The 20,825-nt window shown below is 40.6% G+C and overlaps 1 protein-coding gene across 1 annotated transcript in view; it reads left to right on the top strand.

Annotated features, from left to right (window-relative positions):
• The first annotated feature begins 1,174 nt into the window (after positions 1–1,174).
• Positions 1,175–20,825, top strand: part of otud7a (OTU deubiquitinase 7A) — a 37,225-nt gene continuing 17,574 nt past the window's right edge. The window contains exons 1-3 of the mRNA XM_022754748.1: positions 1,175–1,256; positions 17,223–17,352; positions 20,309–20,462. Coding sequence (XP_022610469.1) covers positions 20,378–20,462 — 85 coding nt within the window. The 5' untranslated portion in view covers positions 1,175–1,256; positions 17,223–17,352; positions 20,309–20,377. The remainder of the gene's footprint in view (positions 1,257–17,222; positions 17,353–20,308; positions 20,463–20,825) is intronic.

The following is a 20,825-nucleotide window of genomic DNA, read 5'->3' as shown; positions in this document are numbered from 1 at the left end:
CTTTATAAATCTGATAAAAGCCATTAATAAGGAAAGTTTTGGATCACCAGGTTGTGGAAAATCCTACTCCAGCATGACACTTTTGTCTTTTTAGTCAGCTGTTTTAATTCATTGGTGAGATCGCTCCAATGTTTGACCACTGAACTTCTGGAAAAGGCAGGTAGAGCATCTGGACCAAAATTTAGGCCTATATATACATTTATAACTACAGCCATGATCATTTATTGTAGAACCCTTTATTCTTATTAACAAAGGTGAGTGATTAACAGAGACACCCATTACTCTTTATCAATGGCTTACTAACATTTAGAACAGCAAACTTGATGGCTTAGAGGCGTCCTCCTAAATGAATTTAAGTGCTGCAAAATGTCAGGCTGGATGAGGATTTTTCACATCCTGGCAACCCAAATGTCGTTGTTAATGGTTTATGAGTGATCTGCAAATCTGCATTAGTCAGCAATTTATTGACCATTAATAAAGCCATTAATTTAAGCTCATAAAGCCTTTATAAATTCAAGATTCAAAGACTTTATTGTCATATGAACAAAGCAACAGTCACACTATAATGAAATTCTTCTTTTTTCTCTGCATTAATATCATATAAAAAGGGGAATGAAAAAAGAATAGTAGCCTATATTAAAAAGGAGGAATAAAATAATAGTAGGCCTATGGAAAGGCATAAAATGTGAAAGAAAATAGTGAACCATGGTAAAAATATTATGTTCATAGCAGAATAACGGGGTTGTATCGCGCTGTGTAGGCATATAGAGGTATTGAGTACAAGTATCTTAACAAAACAAACAAACAATTCACAGCCTACTTTTGCTTGATTTATAGGCTACGTTTGAAGAAGTGCATTGTTTGGAAAAATATCGTGATTTATAATTGCTACTACCTTCTCATGTTACCTATAGCAATCTTACCGTTCATTGTTGTTGGAAACTCACTCACATCCCTCCAGTTTTGGCAAAAATCAAGTGATTTGAAGTGATTTGTTTTTGTTCAGACACAGCGGCCTCTCGCGGTTCCGGGTTGGACGTGTATCCGAGGGCGTGTGCCAACGCTGCTCACCGGCTGACGTCACGCGGCAGCGGCGGTCGGAGGAGGCGTGGCTTTGTTCTGCTGCAGCGGAGAAATATGACATGGGGATGAGCGAGAGAGGGGGAGAGAGTGAGACAGCCTGATAGGAATTAACGGTTCGTCAGAGGTCTGGACTGAAAACGTTACGATGGGGAGTAATGACTGAAAACAGAACGGTAAGAGACAGACCTGCTTTTATTTTTATCCTCCCACAAACAGCGCGACAGGCCGATTCATGGCTCATTTGATAGTGAACACAATAGGCTGCCACTGCAGACAGGTGCACCTGCCTTTATGCGAGTACGTGCCTCGACGCATTCAACTTCAGGTTCCGTGCGAATACCTTTATTTTTAGGTCGAAGGCAAACACATCGAGGCCACACATCTCATCGACGGTTTTAGGATGAGACGTTAGCCGGAGTCTGACAGTTAAATGCTGTAAACATGGATGTGGTCTTGAATCTGTATGCTTAGTCACAGACCTTTGTGATGTAGGAACCAACAGTAGCAATGTATATATGTATCTTGAGGCAGATGAGTATAATTTGTGATGATAGCTTATCCTAAAACAAATAGCACATTAGCTTATTGAGGCTATGAAGCCTTGAAGGCTATAGTTCATTTTACAGACATGGAATATTAATCATTACAGTGTATTTTGGCCCAGATGGCTTCACATGTAGATGATGAAGAAATGCATAACAGCTATATGTTTCATAGAGTAAATCTCATATGGTCATCTTAAAATATAGGAAGCCTTACATTAATTGCAAACACCACTGTCTGGTTTAATTCTGGTGCCCATATACGTTTTTTCATTGTTGGCCTGGTTTCACAATATCTCTAACTATGCCTGTATGAAAAGATGGTGAGGGTACTAATTCATTGCTTTGGTATTTTTAAAATGATATTTATCCCCCACTGACAAAGACCTACATAATAAAACCTTTAATCTATCATTAATATCAGCTTATATTTGAGCTGGGTACAACTCTAGTGGAATAAAGTCTGCCACAGTTTCCTCTGGGTCATTTGTAAGCTGATGATTTACATCAAATCAGCTTGTTTGCTGTCTTACCATTACAACTGGACCAGCCACCTTTTACCCCATCTAAATTCTTGACTCAGGTTGTTGAGTCGGGCAGCTGACAGTAGTCGAGTCTGATTTGGAGACAGCTCGAATGGACGGGGCAAAGCTACAAAGCAGGGCCCGTGGCTGCCTGGCCAAGCCAGGCCATGCCAACTCCATAGAGGGCTTCAGTGCAGCAGGGCACTGGGGAGAGGGCGCTTGGCACCTGATCAGTTACCACAGTGAATTCTGTTCCTGTCACTGGCATTTAGCTACAGAAAAGCAGAGCAGAGATGACGGTTGTTGTTGAACTCAGTTGGGCTTTCATGTCACTGTAGCAGTGCCGCTTTATCAAACTGCTTTTCCACTGATACAAAATGACATTTCTTTGCAAACATCTGTGCCGATTGCACACAACCTACTTCAAAAACCTTAGCAGAGAAATTACCTTCATAAGCTTTCATTGTTAAAAAAAAAAAAGATGGCTCAATCAAAACATACTTGCAGTTTATATTTCTTCACATTTTGCACCAGGGCACTCAGCAGTAATGTTGTGCTTTTCCACCGGTGTCATTGGACAGTTATCTAAAAGAGCGATCAAAATAAATCATCTGGACCCTGAAAAGCACCTGCAAACTGGGGCTTAAATCTCCTGTTTCCTTTCAAAAGAATTCCATGTCTCCATGCCTGATTCCCCCAAAGTTTAGTCCTTCAGAGGAGATGAAATGAGTCAAGTGCCCCTGGTAATCACGGCCCAATCACTGCAGGGCTTTGAAGTGGGCCCTGTTCCTCAGACATCTCTACAGGTGGGGAAGCAATGTTAAGTGTTCTGTCTGCAGGCGGAGGGAGGTCAGCTAGAGGCCATGGAGGCAGGCAGAGGGGCTTCTCGCATGCATCAAATTAGGGGAGGGTGGAGGGGCTACTGGTCACCATCACCAGAGTCACTGTACTGTGTTCACATGTGCGTCTGTGCACAGACCTCGATGTTGGAATTTTGTCTCCCAGTGAGCAAACCCGTTCTCAGACTTGTGTGTGAATGGAAGCACGAACCGTATGTCCAAAATCACAGACAAATGAAGTAGTAAGCCTTGTTCCATGAAGCTGTAATAAATCCTTACACCAGCATTCCCTTTCATGCTATGGTGGAGGCTGCAACCGCAGACGTGTTATAATACGTTGACTGCAGAAACCATTTAACCATGATTTATGCTCTTTTTTTTTAATAGTGAAGCTTGATTAGACAGTGTGAATCTGCAAGTCAGATTGTGATGTCTGAATTGCTGGAGGGGTACATAAGGGATCCCCCCTGTGGCTTGTAACTATAGTCTTTAGGGGAACCATAAAGGTGGAGATATTTGGAAGATTGGACATTAGCCAAGTCATCTTTGGGTGATACTGAAGCTAGAAAATCCTAATTTGAGCCACAGTGAAGAAATGAGCACCTCCTCGACGAGGCTGAGGTGGGATGGGGAAGTGGCAACCACTGTGGCTGACTCTGACCGGCTATCAGTCAAGCAAACACCCCCAACAAACATGGTTCTCTTTCACACGTAATGTTGTTCTAATGGACATTGTTTTTTTAATCAGCGACATTAAGGCGCAATCCTCCTTTGAAAGAAATGTATTTCAAGAGAGAATCAGGGAGGCTTTCTCTTTAATATTGAATACAGACAGGATTCCTTAAGGTGGCATCTAACAGTCATTAGATGAAGTCTGTTGTAAGGTTACAGCATTCAGTCACAATGGCTGCTGCCTGATTTCTAAAGAGCCCAGTCTAGTCCTTTTCATCTAACACTTGAAGATGAAGTTATTGAATCCAGATGCTGAATCTAAAACCTGCTGGTTTAACACACAACTGAAAGCCATTGGATTACATGATGTGTGATGGTTACTAACATTTACCCTTAACCTTAAGGTTAATGAGCTACGTATACTTTGATAGCAAAGGTGTGGATTTATATATATATCCATATTATATATATTTTTTTATATATTGTTTATTATATTTATTTTTTTACTTCAATATAATTTCAAGGTTTTGGGGTTGAATTAATTCAGAAAGGATTATTTTTATAAAATGTATTATGAAGTTCTCCCCTGGGAGACCCTGAAATTTGACATTGTTGCACCACAGAGCATGTGTGATTATGACTATTATAGTGTAACAATGGCAGTTGAATTTCCAGTTAACCCTTATGTTTTGCAATAGAAAATGTTTCTGTGGAACATATTAGCTTGGTATTTTGAGTTGGTGCTTGTTAAAATATGACATATAGGTTTTATAGTCGATTACAAGGTCTGAGATTCACCCATGAGCTGGTGTTAGGATTGAGGCTGAGAGTGTGACACTGTCAGAAAGAAAGAGAGACCACAGGTTGTGTGTTTGTGTGTGACAGACAATGATTTTTTTGACACAACAAGCAGCAACAGGAGTTGGATGTTATATTTTGCCAAGACGATATCCTGTGTGACGGCCATATAGCCTGGATGTGTGTGTGTGTGTGTGTGTGTGTGTGTGTGTGTGTGTGTGTGTGTGTGTGTGTGTGTGTGTGTGTGAGTACACGTGTGTGTCTGCGCCTCCTGCACCTAATTGCATTTGTGTTGCTTCGCTTGTCTGGTGCTCAGTCTGGGATCAGGCTGGCTGCTAGAGACATCAGCCATTGTAACATTCTCCCCACTAGGCCCGATGGGCACAGCCATCCCCTGTCCTGCCTCGAATCAGCAAGGGAGCAGTTTCTAAATCAAACTGAACACTGTTGCACAGGATACCCTTGGTGACTCAATTTAGATTCACGCAGGCCCACAGTGTAGGTCATTTTCATTCATTCAGAAAAAGAGGTCAGGCCTCCTTTTCTCTGCAAGACACAGCTCCATTTATTGTCACTGAAGAAGACATTAAAAAGGAAATGCAGGTTAGACACTACCCGGAGAGAAGAAGAGCGGTAGCGCTGTTCCACTTGCTTTCTACGTCATTCATTTTCTTAAGTAGAGAAAACAAATGCTCTGCCGTCTGTCACTGTCACTGCCCTTACTTTCATCTTTACTCCATAAGATGCAGCTGTAGCGTTAACACAGCACTTTCTCATAAAATGTCCAACAAAACGCATTCGTGGAGTAAATTTGCCCTTTCTTTCATCTATAGTAATAATTCTCCCATCTTCATTGTTTCCTTTCTGGGGAGATCTGAGTGACACAAGAGGTCCATGAAGTAGAATTGTTTTTGTGAACTATATTTATCTTATGAAGTTTTGCAGGAAAATAAATTAAAAGCTGTGTAAATGAAAGAATGTAAAGAATATGTGGTGGAAGTCTGTTCAGTTTCACCCAGCTGCTTCTTCCTCCCACTGCTTTTTTTTATGCCTCTCCCACACACACTCTCATTGACCTATCTGCCCACCCCCAACCTTCATACTTTCTCAACTGTAGGGTCTGAACCCCATATGTAGTTACTTGATATGCAGATGGGGTTGCTGGAGACTGATTGTAGGATATTTGTTTAAATAAATAAATAAGGGGCTTGTTTTGAAATAAATTATCATTCATATTCACACAATTTATTTGCACCCCTCCGTACTTTTTGCAATAGAACGCACTGGTATGTCATGTTCAGCTTGACAACTCTGTTATTGCTGTGGTTGTTAAGGTTTCATTCCTTGTTGCTTTAGCTACGCGTACAGTTACCAGTTGTAACAGTAAAGGCAGTTTGCAAAATTCTGGGGGCAGCAAACACTCCTTCATTCATTCGAGTCATTACAGAATATAAATAGCTACACTGAAAATGTCAACCAGAAATAGTGTAAATAATGAGCTTTGATTTAATTAAAACTTTAAAATGAATCAAATGAAAGTTAAGAAGCTCTGCACAGATATAAGAAGCTGAAATTGAACCTGCACTCTTAACAGCTGCTTTGGGGTTTATTCTACAAGACTGGCTAATGCCACATCAGTGACTTAACGTTATTCCAAAAATATGCTTCACAAATCCACAGAGGAGGTGGAGGAGGAGATCCCAAGAGGTGGATGGAGTTTGAGGAGTGTGTACTACTCCTGCTGTCACATCAGAAATTATGTTACATCTTTTTGACTATTTCATTAAAAAAAAAAAAAAAAAAAAAAAAAAAAAAAACATGGCATAAGAAACTTTTATCAGGAACTTAATTGGCCTAAACTAGCCAATTAATTTAATGAATAATAAAAACCCTCTTTGAACTTAATCAGACCATAGGCTGTACAGTGCCAGATCAGTGAATCACTTAAACTAACCATCTCTGTTGGTTCTAAAACACTTGTTTTTGTGAGAGTCCCTTGAACTATAAAGGGGAAACATTTTTGCATGCATGTGTCATAAGTCACTACAACATAATTAATTAAATGTCAGTTACTGATACTGGTCTGAGTATGACACATCTTTCCTCCACAATGTACCCACGCCCACTGAATGCCCTCCTTGCGGGTGCACTTGAGGCCAGTGTACACACATCAGACAAAGTTACTTAGCCCATGATTTATTTTTTCATCCAAAAGGCCAGTGTAAAAGTTGATATCAAAGATCTTTGTGGAGCTCAGATCAAGTAACCATTGTTTGTTTCTGGTAAGGGCTTGAACTCCACCCTGGCCTTGTGTAATAGGAGTAAATAACACATGCATCAGATTCAAAGTATCTGCACCTATTTTTTTTCTGCCTCCATTAACTGGTGACTTGTGCTCAGGTCAAGTATCCTCAACAGGCACAGTTCGAGTGTTGGCTGCAGGAAGCACTTGTGGACCTGCGGTTCAGTTTACAATCATTTGTAGCTTCCTTCAGTAGTTTTATAAATGTCAGACAACAAGAGTGAGCAGTGGATTCTGTCCTTTTTTATGCCTCCATGCCGGCGACATTATGTTTTCTAGTTCTCCGTCCCCATTCTCGTGAATGCAATATCTCAGGAACACCTTGAGAGGAATTTCCTCAAATTTGGCACAAACCTACAAAGGTCAAAGGTCAATGTCACTGTGACCTCACAAAATACATTTTTGGCCATAACTCAAGAATTTATACGCTAATTATGACAAAATTTCACAGAAATGGATAAATACCCAAAAGGTCAAAGGTGAACCTCACTGTGACATCATAATGACATGCAAAAACACCTTTGGCCATTACTCAACACCATAACTCAGGAACAGATTTGGTCAGATACTGAATTGGTGGCACTAATCTTGGGTGCCCACCTTGAACCTGTGGTGACTGTACAGATCTTCTGTGCTGCTGTGTTGAAGATGTGTGTGAAGCATCCACAGTTTAGAATTTGTAGCTTCTTTGCAGCAACATCCATATTTGAAGCATCGTCGGTTGTCATGGCTACAACGTTATTGACCAAGCATGTGAACATACACAAGGAATTTGACGTAGTCAATTCAAATCAATTTTATTTATATATCCCTTCATCACAAATCACTTAATACCTGTAAAGTCTTCACTACATGTATTATATGAGTCTAGACAGACATGGATGTAAACTTGACTGGTCAGCAGAGGCTTACAACCACGGGGCTGTAATTCTAGTTATTTAGTGGCTTGTGTTTTTACTGTTATTAGCATCTGGAGAGTCGAGGGGCATTTATCTCTTACCTCTGATAAGAATACATTGGCCATGGTTATATTAGTATTATGTCTTGTAGGTCAGTTTCTTTTTCTTGTGTTTGCAAACTATTTTGCCATCAGAGGGAGATGAGTTCATTTCAAATCCAGACGTTGTTGCTGCCATCAAATGTTGCAACTCAAGCTTATTTTACACATATAATCTAGTTGGAAAGGTGACAAACTCTCTGTCTAAATGCATAACTATGCAGCTGTGCATGTCAAATAAACTTAGAGGCGAATGGTTTCCATGAACCAATTCAATGAGTTTTGAAAGTGTATCCTTAGGCATTCCTTGTGAGAGAAAATGCAAATGGATTTTTTTCCCCTTTAGCCAGTAAACATGCGTGTCTCCTAAACCATGTGGGTATATAAAAGCAGTGCCTTTGTGCATGTACGTCTTTGAGTGTGTGTGTGTGTGTGTGTGTGTGTGTGTGTGTGTGTGTGTGTGTGTGTGTGCGCGGGTGAGGGTTTGGGTGTGGTTTGATTTGATTAATGCATATAACAGTTGAAAACAAAGGTAGTAATACCTGTATTGGAGCTTATGTTGCTTAGCTGATTTTTTTGGAAGGAGGTTGGCTGGTCAGTTGCTGACTGAGGGAAGAGCTGTACCCTCTCAATATTTGAAGTAATTGGTAACTCGTAAAGTGGTGAAAGATCACCACTGCATTCTTATGTTATAGCCAGAAAACAGTTTATAACCCAAAAACCTACAGCTTTATGTGTTTTAATGTCTTTTTCCTCAGATACTAAGTTAAGAATGAGGTTATGTGATATTGCCCTTTCCACCTACTTGAATGTACATGCACAACCATGCAAGCACCCACGCACAGAATCAATCCAATACTGGTGCTAAACTGTGCAATACAGGTATTGTGAGATGTAGAGTCTGAGATATAACAGGTGTCAAAACAATCTCTTCTAGTATTTCCTTTTTTATTGGAGTTTCTGTGAAGATAATGAAATTCACATTTACAGGAGTCATTGTAGGACATTTTGGCTGTTGTGTGATTTTTCAGCTAAAGACAGTTGCACAGTTGCAGATGCACTGCTTTGTAGTAAATGTTGTTTTCCTGTGTTTTAAAAAAAATAATTATAGCCTACTAAAATGAAATAATCAAGTTAATGAGGGAACAAAGTACTGCATAGCTGCTTAGCTTACCGATATATGGCTGTGTGTGTGTGTGTGTGTGTGAGTGTGTGTAATATTTCTGTGAATTCAGAGTACATCATCATCAGCCTACTAGGGCGTAGATGTAAAAATATAGTACACCCCCAATTATCACTGATCTGTAGGTGATGACAATAATCTTCACAGATGAAGCCCATCGTTCATCACATTTACTGTACAGTATAAATCTGTACATGTACGTGGTAAACCACATGTAGGTCTTTGAGCTGGCACACAAACTCAAAAAGGAAACACCAGCTGGCCGTAGCTACTGGGTCTGTTTATCTAATGTGGGATCAGATGATTCAGATTAAGATAACAAACAGTTCTTTATATCTCTTCTGTATATTACTTACATATTAGCTTCGTTGCTTGAAACAAGCACTTGTCATCAATACACCTGACACAGGCTGCTAAGTGTCTATTTATATCCACAGCATACTGTTGATGCCTTTTCCCTTTCTCTGGCATCTTCTTCAAATCAACAGAAAGTCATGAACCCTCTGCTTTGGTAAGGCCTCGGTCTGTAGTCACAGCTGTCTGCTTGTGGGCAAAAGAGGTATTGGCCGCTGTGGTAATGGGGCTGGAGGGATTGACATTTTAAGGGGTTATGATCTTGTTCGGTGCCCCTCAGCAACCAGTTCTTTGTTTGGGTGCATGCTGCACACACAGCTGAGCTGTGACTGCAGCTCTGTTGGAACTGGAGGTCTGACTCGACTCTAAGGTCAGACAGAAGAATTATCAGTTGCTTTGTTACATGGATTTGTTGCTTGTAATGTAAATACTGAATGTGTTTGTTTTGGGGAATATATGATGTGCAGCCTGTCGTTTTGTTTTTGTGTCCGTAAATAACGGAAACCACGGTTAAAGCGGTAAAATTTACAGCTGTGATGGTTAATTCAGATTCAGATTAACAAAAGTCGAAAGTTTTGTAGAAACACTGGTGTCCCTCAGGTATAGACACAGCGCAGTGCTCATGCTGTCCACTGCAGCATTAATCGAAATGTACCTCAAATATTAATGTGATGATGCATTGAGTGTAAATTAACAACTCTCCCCTCCATACATATGCTGTGCTTGCAGTGTGCAGCGCAGCAATGAGATGTAAAGTGACATTATTGCTTCTGGCAGCATCTTTCTCACAGCATGTGAAATGCTGCTGCACAGAAGCTCTGCTTTTTTTAAGTTTAGAGAAGGATTAAGCGAGTGAAAGAGAAAGTATTTATACAAGTGTTTGTGCGTGGCTTCATTACTGACTGTGTCGAGAGGTCAAGACTTCAGAGTATTACACTTGCTGTCTGTCGTGCATTAAACGGGAGTGGTTAGTGTTTGACTGACATGCAACAGAGTCAGTCCCTCCACCTTCTTGGCTTTCTCTCCATTGGTCTCTCCATCGTCTTGTCTCTGGAAGTGGGGCTCAGCAGTCGATTTCTCAGGGTGCGAGGGTGCTCTGAGGTCACAGCAAATAAACGCCTTTCTGCGGGACCTGAAGGCAGGGAAAATCCCACTAGTGAATAGAGTATAATGGAGGGGTGAGGAGGGACTCGGCACACTCCCAGGTGGTGACTGGAGAGAGAGAGAGAGAGAGAGAGACAGAAAGAGATGAAGATGGCGAGAGATGGCGTCTCAAAAATCAAAATGGCTAAACTTGATGAGCCTGAAGAGCCCTCGCTTGAACATGTCCTCCCAGGCGCTGATTGAAACAACGTCATACGTTGCACAGGCCACCCATGATATTGTCTGGCATGTACACTCACATGCACACTTTTGCTTTCCCTATACGTTTCTTACTGGTGATGCACATACACAATCACCACAAATACAAGCTTGCCATTGTGGCTGCAGGAGGAGAAGTAGGAGGAGGAGGAGGAGGAGGAGGAGAAGTAGGAGGAGGAAGAAGAGGGACAGAGATTGAGGCTGACTGACTGATATGAAGGCTGAATAGCAAGTGGTGCTTCCACTCTGCATTGAAATTCACTGATTGAATCTTGTGCTCTCAAGCAAGGACTTTGAAGTTTGTAGTTTGGTGAGACATTATAATATCCCATTACATGAATTTCCCGTGCCACTTAAGTGTGCCGTGTTCTGAAGCACGCTAATGGATTGTGTTGATTATTCACTACTGATGCAAGGTGGAAATGATCTGTTTGACTGGAATTGTGCTCATTTGTTTTTCCAACGCGCAATTACCCCGAGTCTAAAACAACTCTAATTTCCATTGCTGTATCTCTCCTTTTTCTGTTTTTATTCACTGAATCACATCAATAAGAGCTGTTTTGAAACTGACGTCTCGTTTTAGTGTTTCCATCTTGTTGTGTGTTAAAATAGAAAAGCTGCATCCATTGTTGTAGCAAAAGCAGTCTTTTTTTTTTTTTTTCCCCCTCTGACCATAACTGAGAGGGTGGCTTGACATTTTGCTGTGCACAGGCATGTGAAGACGTACCGGGTAAGAATGAATGCCATCTTTTATTAGCTGTCTTCTGTGTTTTGGCAGCCATTCGTGGAAGCACTTGCTCTGTTAGCTTTGAGATGGGTAAACACACCACGGGCACACTGGGTAGCGAACATGCATTGGTTAGTGTTTTTGCATACACACATAAACACACATGCATGTTTTTGCCTTCTCACACACCCGTGCACTACAACACCAGGGATCATAGGATGTTTAGCACAGCGGTTTCAGCCTGGTGGTGCTTGGCCCAGCTAACTGCAGGTCAGCTCACACACCGCCGATGAAGCCACATTTGGCCCGCCAGAGCTGTTTGTCCGAGTCAGAGTCCAAGATTTTATTCTCTGCTTGGCCTGAAGAATCCAAAATATTCTGTCAAGTAGAGGAGGGATCAGACTCTTTGAGGTTTCAGTAACTTCTTTTGCATTTGACCAACAAGCCCACATCCTCTGCCCTGCCCTTGCAGTACAAGTCTTTTGCCACTATTTTGTAAACCATGCTCAGGTTTCAGGTTTCAGAGGTTCTGTTGGACACGTTGGACCACTGCCATCTACTATACCAGGGAGCTGTGAAATAAGCGAGTCCTTTAAACGCATCATGCATTGAATCAGTCGCTGAGATTAACTGTCTGAATCATAGATGTTGTCTAATATTGTATTTAGTTCCTTTTTATTTACAACAACAAGCTGACAAATCCACAGTTTGAACGTGAAGCCTTTATGAGAACATACTGTATGTGGCACCGGTGAGCTATCCTTTTTCAGAGGGCACATCTTACAGCAGAGAAATTATAAAACATGAAGATAAAAAGATGGATGTGTTGAATAAAAAGAAATGGTCTAAATCAGATCATATAGACCAATCAAACCAAGATGTATAGCAACTATTTTCAATATAGATTGTTTTTTGATTATTCTTTTGGACTGTAAATGTCAAGAAATATTGGGGGGAAAAAAATCCTATTATAAGTTCCAGGTGATCATCCTCATCATTTGTTTTATCTATATAATAAAATCAAGAAAACCTTCCTCAGCTGCTAGGCCTCCTCTCCTCTCCTCTCCTCTCCTCTCCTCTCCTCCCTCTCCTCTCCTCTCCTCTCCTCTCCTCTCCTCTCCTCTCCTCTCCGCTCCTCTCCTCTCCTCTCCTCTCCTCTCCTGGCTGGAGGTGGGTTGGAAACTGACACCAGATGTTCTGCCACTGGCAGGTTCAGCAGCAGCCTGTCACAGTGTCACATCCAGTCTTTCTAAAAAGGTACAATTCATTCACCACCATCAGACTAATCAATTTTACACTTTGTCAAGTCAAGATGGTTGTTTGCAGCAGGGGGAAGGGCATGATGAGACACAACACTTCCTCATGATAGGATTTTACTTTGCGTTCAGTTTGAGATTCTTTCCCAACTTTGACAGCCTTCTCACCTTTTACAGTGAGGGCTGAAAGATAGAACGACCTGACACTTAAACACTAATCAGCTAATATTGATGAAATATTTTGCCTTACTGGGCCTTGCTTTCTTCAGTGTAACTGGTCCACATAATGTGACCTTATTCATAGATACAATTTTGAGTAGGACTTTATTTTAAGTTTACTTAAAGCATCACTGGTAAGCTTCATTCAATTTCATTGTAAAAACAAAATAAGGTGGCAGAAGTCTCAATCAACCAGAATAGTGAAGTAAATTGCATAATATTGTTTGGTGTTTGTGTTATTTTGCCCCTCCTCAGCACAGTACTGTGTGCTCTCCTTCTGAAGCAAAGGTTTTTCAGGTTGTTGAAAGGGTTCTGTGAAATGGAGGAAGTCAGAGGTAGAAGTAGACAACGCAGCTTTATGGCAAATAGGGACAAAAAAATTAATTATAAGACTCTTGTAATGTTATGAATATAAATTAAAGATACCTAACAGTGTATAAAGGATGGGCTTTCCCTAACAGCATCGGTATTTTATGCTGTAGCACACAGTCCACTCGGTGCACTCAAGAGTACTCTGACATCTACATAACCTCACATTTGCAAAATATAAAAATCTAAGTCAAAATAGAAGCAGGAGCTTTTAAAAGCTTATTTAAGAGCATAACTGCAAAACTGTTAACCTTGGTGTGCATGTATAGGATTTACTGCCTGACCATTTTCTAGTTCTGGAGGAGATGCCGTGTAAAGAGTAGAGTGTAAGTGTTTGTACGGTATGTTCACCTCCCACCTGCTGTGTATCTGCTGTGCATGTGGGCGATCACCACTCACTATGGAGACAATTATCTCAGCTATAACTCATCCTATTATGGTAAAATTGTTGTATATATAGATGTACATCATGGAAAAATAGCCTGCAGCACGTTTGCTTGTTATGGTGGAAAAGAGAATCTGTATTAAATGACAAATAAGCTCCTGTCAAAGGGGAACCAGTTGTGCATCGGTCTTCCTGTGATTGTCTGTATTGCTCAAGTGAAGTATTCACCGACTAAATCCTGCAAGCCTTCATTGTTCAGTGTCATAGATCAACTCACAGTAAGTCATTTCACACCTTCTCATCAGCCAACTTGTTTACTGGCAGTTTAAAGAAGTGAAGCTTCAAATAGCGTTGAACATAAAAAAAAAGAAAAAAAAAAGGATGTAGTGGTTGGGGTGCTGCTGTACAGTATTAGCATGCATAGTTGCTTTGAGGTCGAGTTAAAACCAGCTGTGTTACTTAACTTTTCTTTTTTTATGCTGTATTTATCCTCTGAGAAAAGGTTAATTAGATTTAAACACCTATAAAGCCCCTCATCTTAAAACATCAGGTAAATTTATTGTCTTGTGGTGTAACATGTACTTATAAAACCTAATTGTCAGCTGATCATGATTGATTTTGTATGGTGGTGGTTATTGTTAAATATACACATAATACAGATATTTAAATGTCACTTTATAAAAAAGGGGGACTTTAATTATAAACATCAGCATTGTACCACTCACAGTGGGTTAGATCCCAGCTCCCCATGTGGCTCAATGGTAATGTGTTTTAGCTTACGTATATTAAGTAGGTGTTACATTCATATCAAATCTGATGCTACAGGCCACATCTGGTGGAAGTTGGGATTAGATTAACTAACAATGTGAGACTCTGGGATTTCATACCGTATAGCTGCAGTGTCTGTGAGGCGGTGCTGTTGTGTTTTGTGATGATGATGATAATGATGATGATGATGATGATGATGATGATGATGATGCTGAAGAGTAATTAAGAGGACGGTCGTCCAGTTTTTTGTGCAGGCAGATGATTAAGAAACAAGTTCTATGTCTCTTGTTTTTCACTGTCAACAAATGGCGCCTTGTAAATACGGAGGGACTGGGGGCAGAGTGCTCACGGGTCAGTGGACCATGCAAAATATCTAAACAATGCAGTGTGTGTTTGCGTATGAGGAGAATACACAACTTGACTCTGTTCTGTTACTAATATGTTTGCTGTGCATAAATGTAATAGCAAGATTGTAAGAGATAAGACATCAGAGTGAAAATAGCTGGTTGCAAGGCCGCACATTTCCCCCGATGGTCTCAGACTTTGAATTGAAGCCACAACATCAAACATACAACCTGTACTGAACATTGCCTGTTCATCTCTGCCCCAAATACAGTTCTAGCAAACACACATTCATTTCTGGGTGTATAGGTATGCACTACGTACTCTCAATATTGTATTAACAGTTAAACTCTTGTAGATCTTTGTAATATTTAGTATTTGCCGACAAATACTTTGAAATGGAAGAATTCTGTGAAGGTAGGAGTATTCTTACAAAATATTAGCACATAAATATGTGGTTACATTAAAGGTCTTGCATTAAGAACTTTATGTAAAGTAAAATTAATTTACAGACATATTGGCAACAAAATGTACTTAAAGTAGCAAAAATAGAAGTACTCATTTTTCTGCAATAGCCCCCGTCAGTGATATGTAATTAAATTATTGGATTATCATTAGTTTAATCTACATATTTTGAAAGCAGATCATACAATATTTTTGTAGAATTTGAATCTGAAAAAGTAAATAGAGCTGTGAAGAGAATGTAGTGGAGTAAAAAGTACAGTACAGTAAAGTTTTCCTTCTGAAATGTTGCTAATAAAAGTACAAAGTAGTATAGAATGGAAATACTCCTTGAGTAAATGTACCTTGTTACTTTCCACCAATTAAAAGAATTAGAGCAAAGCCTACAGTATAGTTACTGTGAAACAATGTGAAGGATTTGACTTAATACATGGGATGGCTGTAGCTCAGGTGACAGAGCATTATCTGTAAGGTTGTCGCTCCTTGTGCTCATGTGTCGAAGCGCCCTTGAGCAATAATGTGAAGCGTCTGCCAAATGTAATTGTATTTTTAAACTTGAATCACTCACAACAAAAACTTTTGGTCACCACTTTAGAGATGACTAAATTGGAGAAGTCAGTAGGGCGTACTTGTTTTAAAATGTTAGTCATGATCCAGCAGGTGCCTTTTGTAATCAGGGTTAGTCGGATAAATGTTCTATTTTCAAACTTCTGCTTAATTATTTTTAACACACATAATCTCAGCATTAGTCACGTCACCTCTGTCTCTGGAGTTGAATATCCTTGTACTATTTCCAGACCTGCTGATTATTAGTGGTTCTTCTGAATATACATGTTTCTTACAAATGGCTGAAGTAGTGATAGTTGTTCCAGGGTTGATTGTCATTGTTCAGGCCAAACTATATCAACAAACATACAACTAATGGGTAAGTCCACTGAATTCAAACTTAGACTTAGTATCTCTGATATTTTAAAGATGACATCTGGCTGATTTTAAAGGTGCTGTGGACAAAGTTGCTGTAAGAGATTGTACAAATAAACAGAGGAAACTTACAGTATGTGAACCTTTTTACTGTTCATGTGAATTATGTATGACACCCAAAGGATATTTCAGTCCCACTTAGGATGGCTTTGACACTAACTCCTCAGCACTTGCCAGTATTCTGCTGAAAGGGTGGTGTGATCCACCGGGGAGGATGGCAGAATATCCACTGAGTTTCCACTGTGGCTGCTCTCACACTCTTCTCTCAATGTTTCCATGTGTGTTTTTCTACACACACACACACACTACATAATCACATCTCTGGCCGCTGTGTCATGCAGGATCATCCTGGAACACAACAACCCACCAGTGACCTTCTCTGCCTTTACCGGCATCAGTGTGTTAGCATTTCATTACGTAAAAGCAGCGATTGTGAAGCTAGCACTGCACTTTCTTTACCACATCGGTGGTGGTGTCACATAAACACCTGCATGTTAGTGTGAGAATCTGAAAACGTGATTACGCCAATGTAAATAACTTGAGAAGGTGGGGGCTTGGGAAAAAGGTTCTGCTATTAGCTAAAACTCAGGTTGTTTTTAGCTGTTGAAAGGAATGTTTGTGAGTATCCAAGAAGAAATGACACTGCTTCACTATGAAAGGTGTCATTACAAACAACACGAGGCCAAGTAAAACCCTTTTTGGGTTTTAGAAAATAGAGCATAACACCAAGTGATGCAATTTCATAAAACACATTTTATTAAAAAACATTTTTCAGTCAATAATCTAATAAAAATGAAATGTTAACTATTCAACTGTAATCCTCAGTCAGTTGGATGAAAAGTCAGTAGACAGTAGTGGTTTCTAAATGACACATGATGAAAGTAAAGGCTTGAGGGTTCATTTTGGATTAGCATTTCAACACCGATGCAGTCATACACATATGTGTCAGTTGGGTGTTTTTATTGCAGCTTCAAACTCAACCCAGCCAATCAGAACTAAGAGCCATAACTTTCTGACTCAGGATGATAACGCTGAATATTTCTGTCTGTTTTTTCAGGGTTCTGTGCATCCCCAGCGTCTTCCTCTGCACTGCTGCCTCTGAAGCCATGGACTAGAGCTGCATCTGGTCCTGACAGTCCCGTGGTCATCAGATGGCGTCTCAACAACCCTCAGCGAAAATACAGAAAGTAGGTTTGATTTAAAAAATCTAAAAGTTGAATTGCTATTATCTACTGCACATTGTCACTGACAGTCTCTAAATAACAATAAAGAAGGTATTCTGGAGGTATTCTCTATTTCTCTAATGTCAACAAATCCTATAGAAAGACAAAAACCAGCAATGAATGACAATCACAATTCTTTTTTTTTTTATTCCCTTTATTGATAAGATAACAGAACAAAAACAAGTGTGACATGAATGTATGGATACAAAATGGGTAGACATGTAGATGACAACAAAAACAAAAACAGTTTGTATTAACACAGTTGTGTTATGTGAAAAATGACAAGAATATGATGTGTATGGTATGAGTCTGTAGTGTGTGTGTGCGTGTGTGTGTGTGTGTGTGTGTGTGTGTTTGGATTGGGAGAGTGAAGAAGACAGTATAATGATGATAATCAATGTATAGTGATAATAAATGATGTCACCATTTATAGCATTTATATGATATCCTCAATGTCAACATAATGGTAATATATATTACAACAATGACAATTAATGCTGTTATCAAACATCACTTGTGACACCAAAGCCTGATTTTTAACCATATTCCAGAGACCTCCATTGTTGACCAAAAAACTCTTAAAAACCATGAGAACTTTCTTCATTCTGGTGTAAACAGGCACTGTGTTATACAGATTTTATACTTATGTCGAAGTGGCAATAAAACAGTGCAAAATTACATTCAGAACCTTATATACATGGAAGAGCAGCAGAGGTATTATTAGCAAAATGTACTCAGAGCAACAAAGGTAAACATATTTGTTATGCAGGCAACATCATTTTATTATTGATACTGATGCTGTTTGGGGCTGAGACGTCGTAGGTTTAATAGATGGACTGACTCGTTGTTGCTTCTGGTCTTTTTCATGGAATAAGCTGAAAATAAGAAAAACACAGACAAATGTCAGCCCCGTCCTTATAAGTAGATACTCCTCTAGTTCACTGCGCTGCCTGTCACTGTGTGCCGTCAAGCCTTCATCTTCTGTGGAAGCCTGATACATCATGTGTGACAAATATGCTAATTGAGACTGTGAGTAACAGGAAGCTGGACCTTCCCCGCATCCACATGATTTTATGTCAGATAGAAAAACATGCATTAGGGCGTTTCTGAGTCATAATTACCTCCCACAGGGACAGCGATCTGATCAAGGCTCTAAGGGAAAAGATTAGGTCATGACTTACAATATTCAGCTATTTCTGTGACTTGCTCCACACCACTAGACTCGAGGCTTTTTGCCCCGCAAAGCAATATTTTGATTTTCACTTGCAGCCTATTATTCTGTATTAGCGATATGGAGTTAAGTGTCCATCCCTAGAGAGTGTGATTGTGCACAAGTTTGTCTCTTCGGTCCGCAGAGAAGGCTAATAACTCACAGACTGGCTTTCAGGCCTTTTGAATTTCCTGTAAGAGGTGTCCAATGCCTTTACATGTTAAAAGCAAACATGCAGAGGTCCAAATAAAGAAAGTAAACCTCTTCAGAGATACATTTGGGTGACCTTTAATCTAATAATTTATAATGTATTAACCATAATCTCGTGATCGGTAACAAATTTTAGTTGTAACTGCTGCAGCCGACCACCCTGTGTTTCCTGTAGTTTACATGTGCTTAGATTCTCTCAGTACAATAACGCACATGCAACACAATACAAATGGCTGACAGTAAGTAGGTCAGCTAAACTACAGCTTAAGTGCGGCTTTGACTCATTAATAATGCATATGATAAAGACTAAAGTTGCCAGGTCTTGAACAAAGATATTTTTTTCTCTGATGCTAACAATCAAGCAGCTTTTTTTTTTTTTTTTTTTATGGTCATGAGCCTTTAATTTTAATGTGACGATAAATTCAAATCTGAGATTGCTCTGTCACGGTCAGTAAAAAAAGAAATATGCCATGATGTCCTGTTCATCCTGCTTTCAGCGTAATCCACTAATATTGCTCAGCCTCAGAAGCAGGAAACAACAGCATTTGTTGTGCGTCAGAGTGTCTGTCAGTTCATAACACTGAGCCAGAACCTAATGGACAGTCATGTCATGTGGCACACACTGAGAGGTGGCGCCGCTCGCCTGCTTGCTGCTCAGAGACGTGGGCAGAGTATCTCGATGTCTCCGGCATGCTCTCCCTCCTCTATAGGTCAAATCCATGAGCCTGAGCAGCCTGAGCATCCCTCAAACCTCCGGTCCGCACACAAAGGCCTGGTGTCAGAGCTGTGAAACCTGTGGGTGTTTGTTTCTTCACTGACAATGCTGTGAGCTCCGTTTCTGGAATGAAAGCTATGCATGGACTCATTCATTCCATCGGCAGAGGGACTGAACGCATGTGCATCATCGAAGTGCTGTTTACGACCTAACAAGGCGACGCTTGTTGATTAATTAGGGCTCTAGTGTTACATAGCCATGATGTAAACATGCTCTCCAGCTAGCGTCATACAAAATAACATCACACTGAATCCCCCAGCTCCGGAGACAGTCGCCAGCCATCCTTCCTTGCTGTCCGGCGCATAGTGATAATGTGGTTTAAGATACTGGATCATACCCAAAAACCTCTGGTTGACACTCGGTGGCAGGAAGAGGGTTAGCTTTGTTATGGTCATGGGCGGTGGGCCAGAAGCTTTGGAGATAGGCAGGTGTGTCCTGGATTCGACCTCTGGCTGTGTTGTTGACGTTACATCTGTGCTGCTGGATGTTATGTTATGACTGTTAGCAAGAGCTGGGAGGAGCACTGGGAGTGGGGAGCTATTCACAGTACTATGAAGTATCAGCTCTATGAAGCATTACACATCAGTACAAGCAGGCTGGGGATACTGGCTGGGATTAAAATAAGAGAGAGGGGCAGTCCAGTGAGTTTTGTAGTGATTGATGTTTTTTTTTTTTTTTAAGTGTGGATTTACTGTAAAACTGTGCGTTGTTGCTGCCTTTTCCAGATGAGAACGTGAAGGCTGGCGTCCACCAAGGCCACCGCTGCACCTTGGGCAGCGCACACACATGATCACATGACTCTGGACATGGACGCGGTCCTGTCAGACTTTGTTCGGTCCACAGGGGCAGAACCGGGTCTGGCACGAGACCTGCTGGAAGGTAAGAGATCACTGTGACACCGTCCCACATCTTCAAGACCAGAGACTGACAGCTAAACTATTATATAAAAGACTGGCTATTTGGGAATTTGTGTTTTGATCAGCTGCTTTCCCCCGTTGTGCTGTGGTTGCACCCGGGTGAGCAGAGGAGAGCAAAGAACAGAGGAGGAGAGGAAATGAGATGAAAGGGAAGTAAAGGAAACAAAGGAGAGGAGGAGAGGAGTGGGGCCTGCAACAGTGAGCCAGCTTGCTGATTTAGAGGCCAGTGTGACGGTTTTACGAGTGCACTCCCCAGGGAGAGCTTTGTGCCCATTCATTGGAACTCATTGAGGAGCAGAGTGCTACTGGCACTTGTATAGCTTAC

This window comes from Seriola dumerili, unplaced genomic scaffold (genome assembly GCF_002260705.1).
Source record: "Seriola dumerili isolate Sdu_G_001 unplaced genomic scaffold, Sdu_1.0 BDQW01000219.1, whole genome shotgun sequence".
Taxonomy (NCBI): Eukaryota; Metazoa; Chordata; class Actinopteri; order Carangiformes; family Carangidae; genus Seriola; species Seriola dumerili.
Note: the sequence above shows the minus strand (reverse complement) of the source record. Positions and strands in the feature narration are given on the sequence as shown.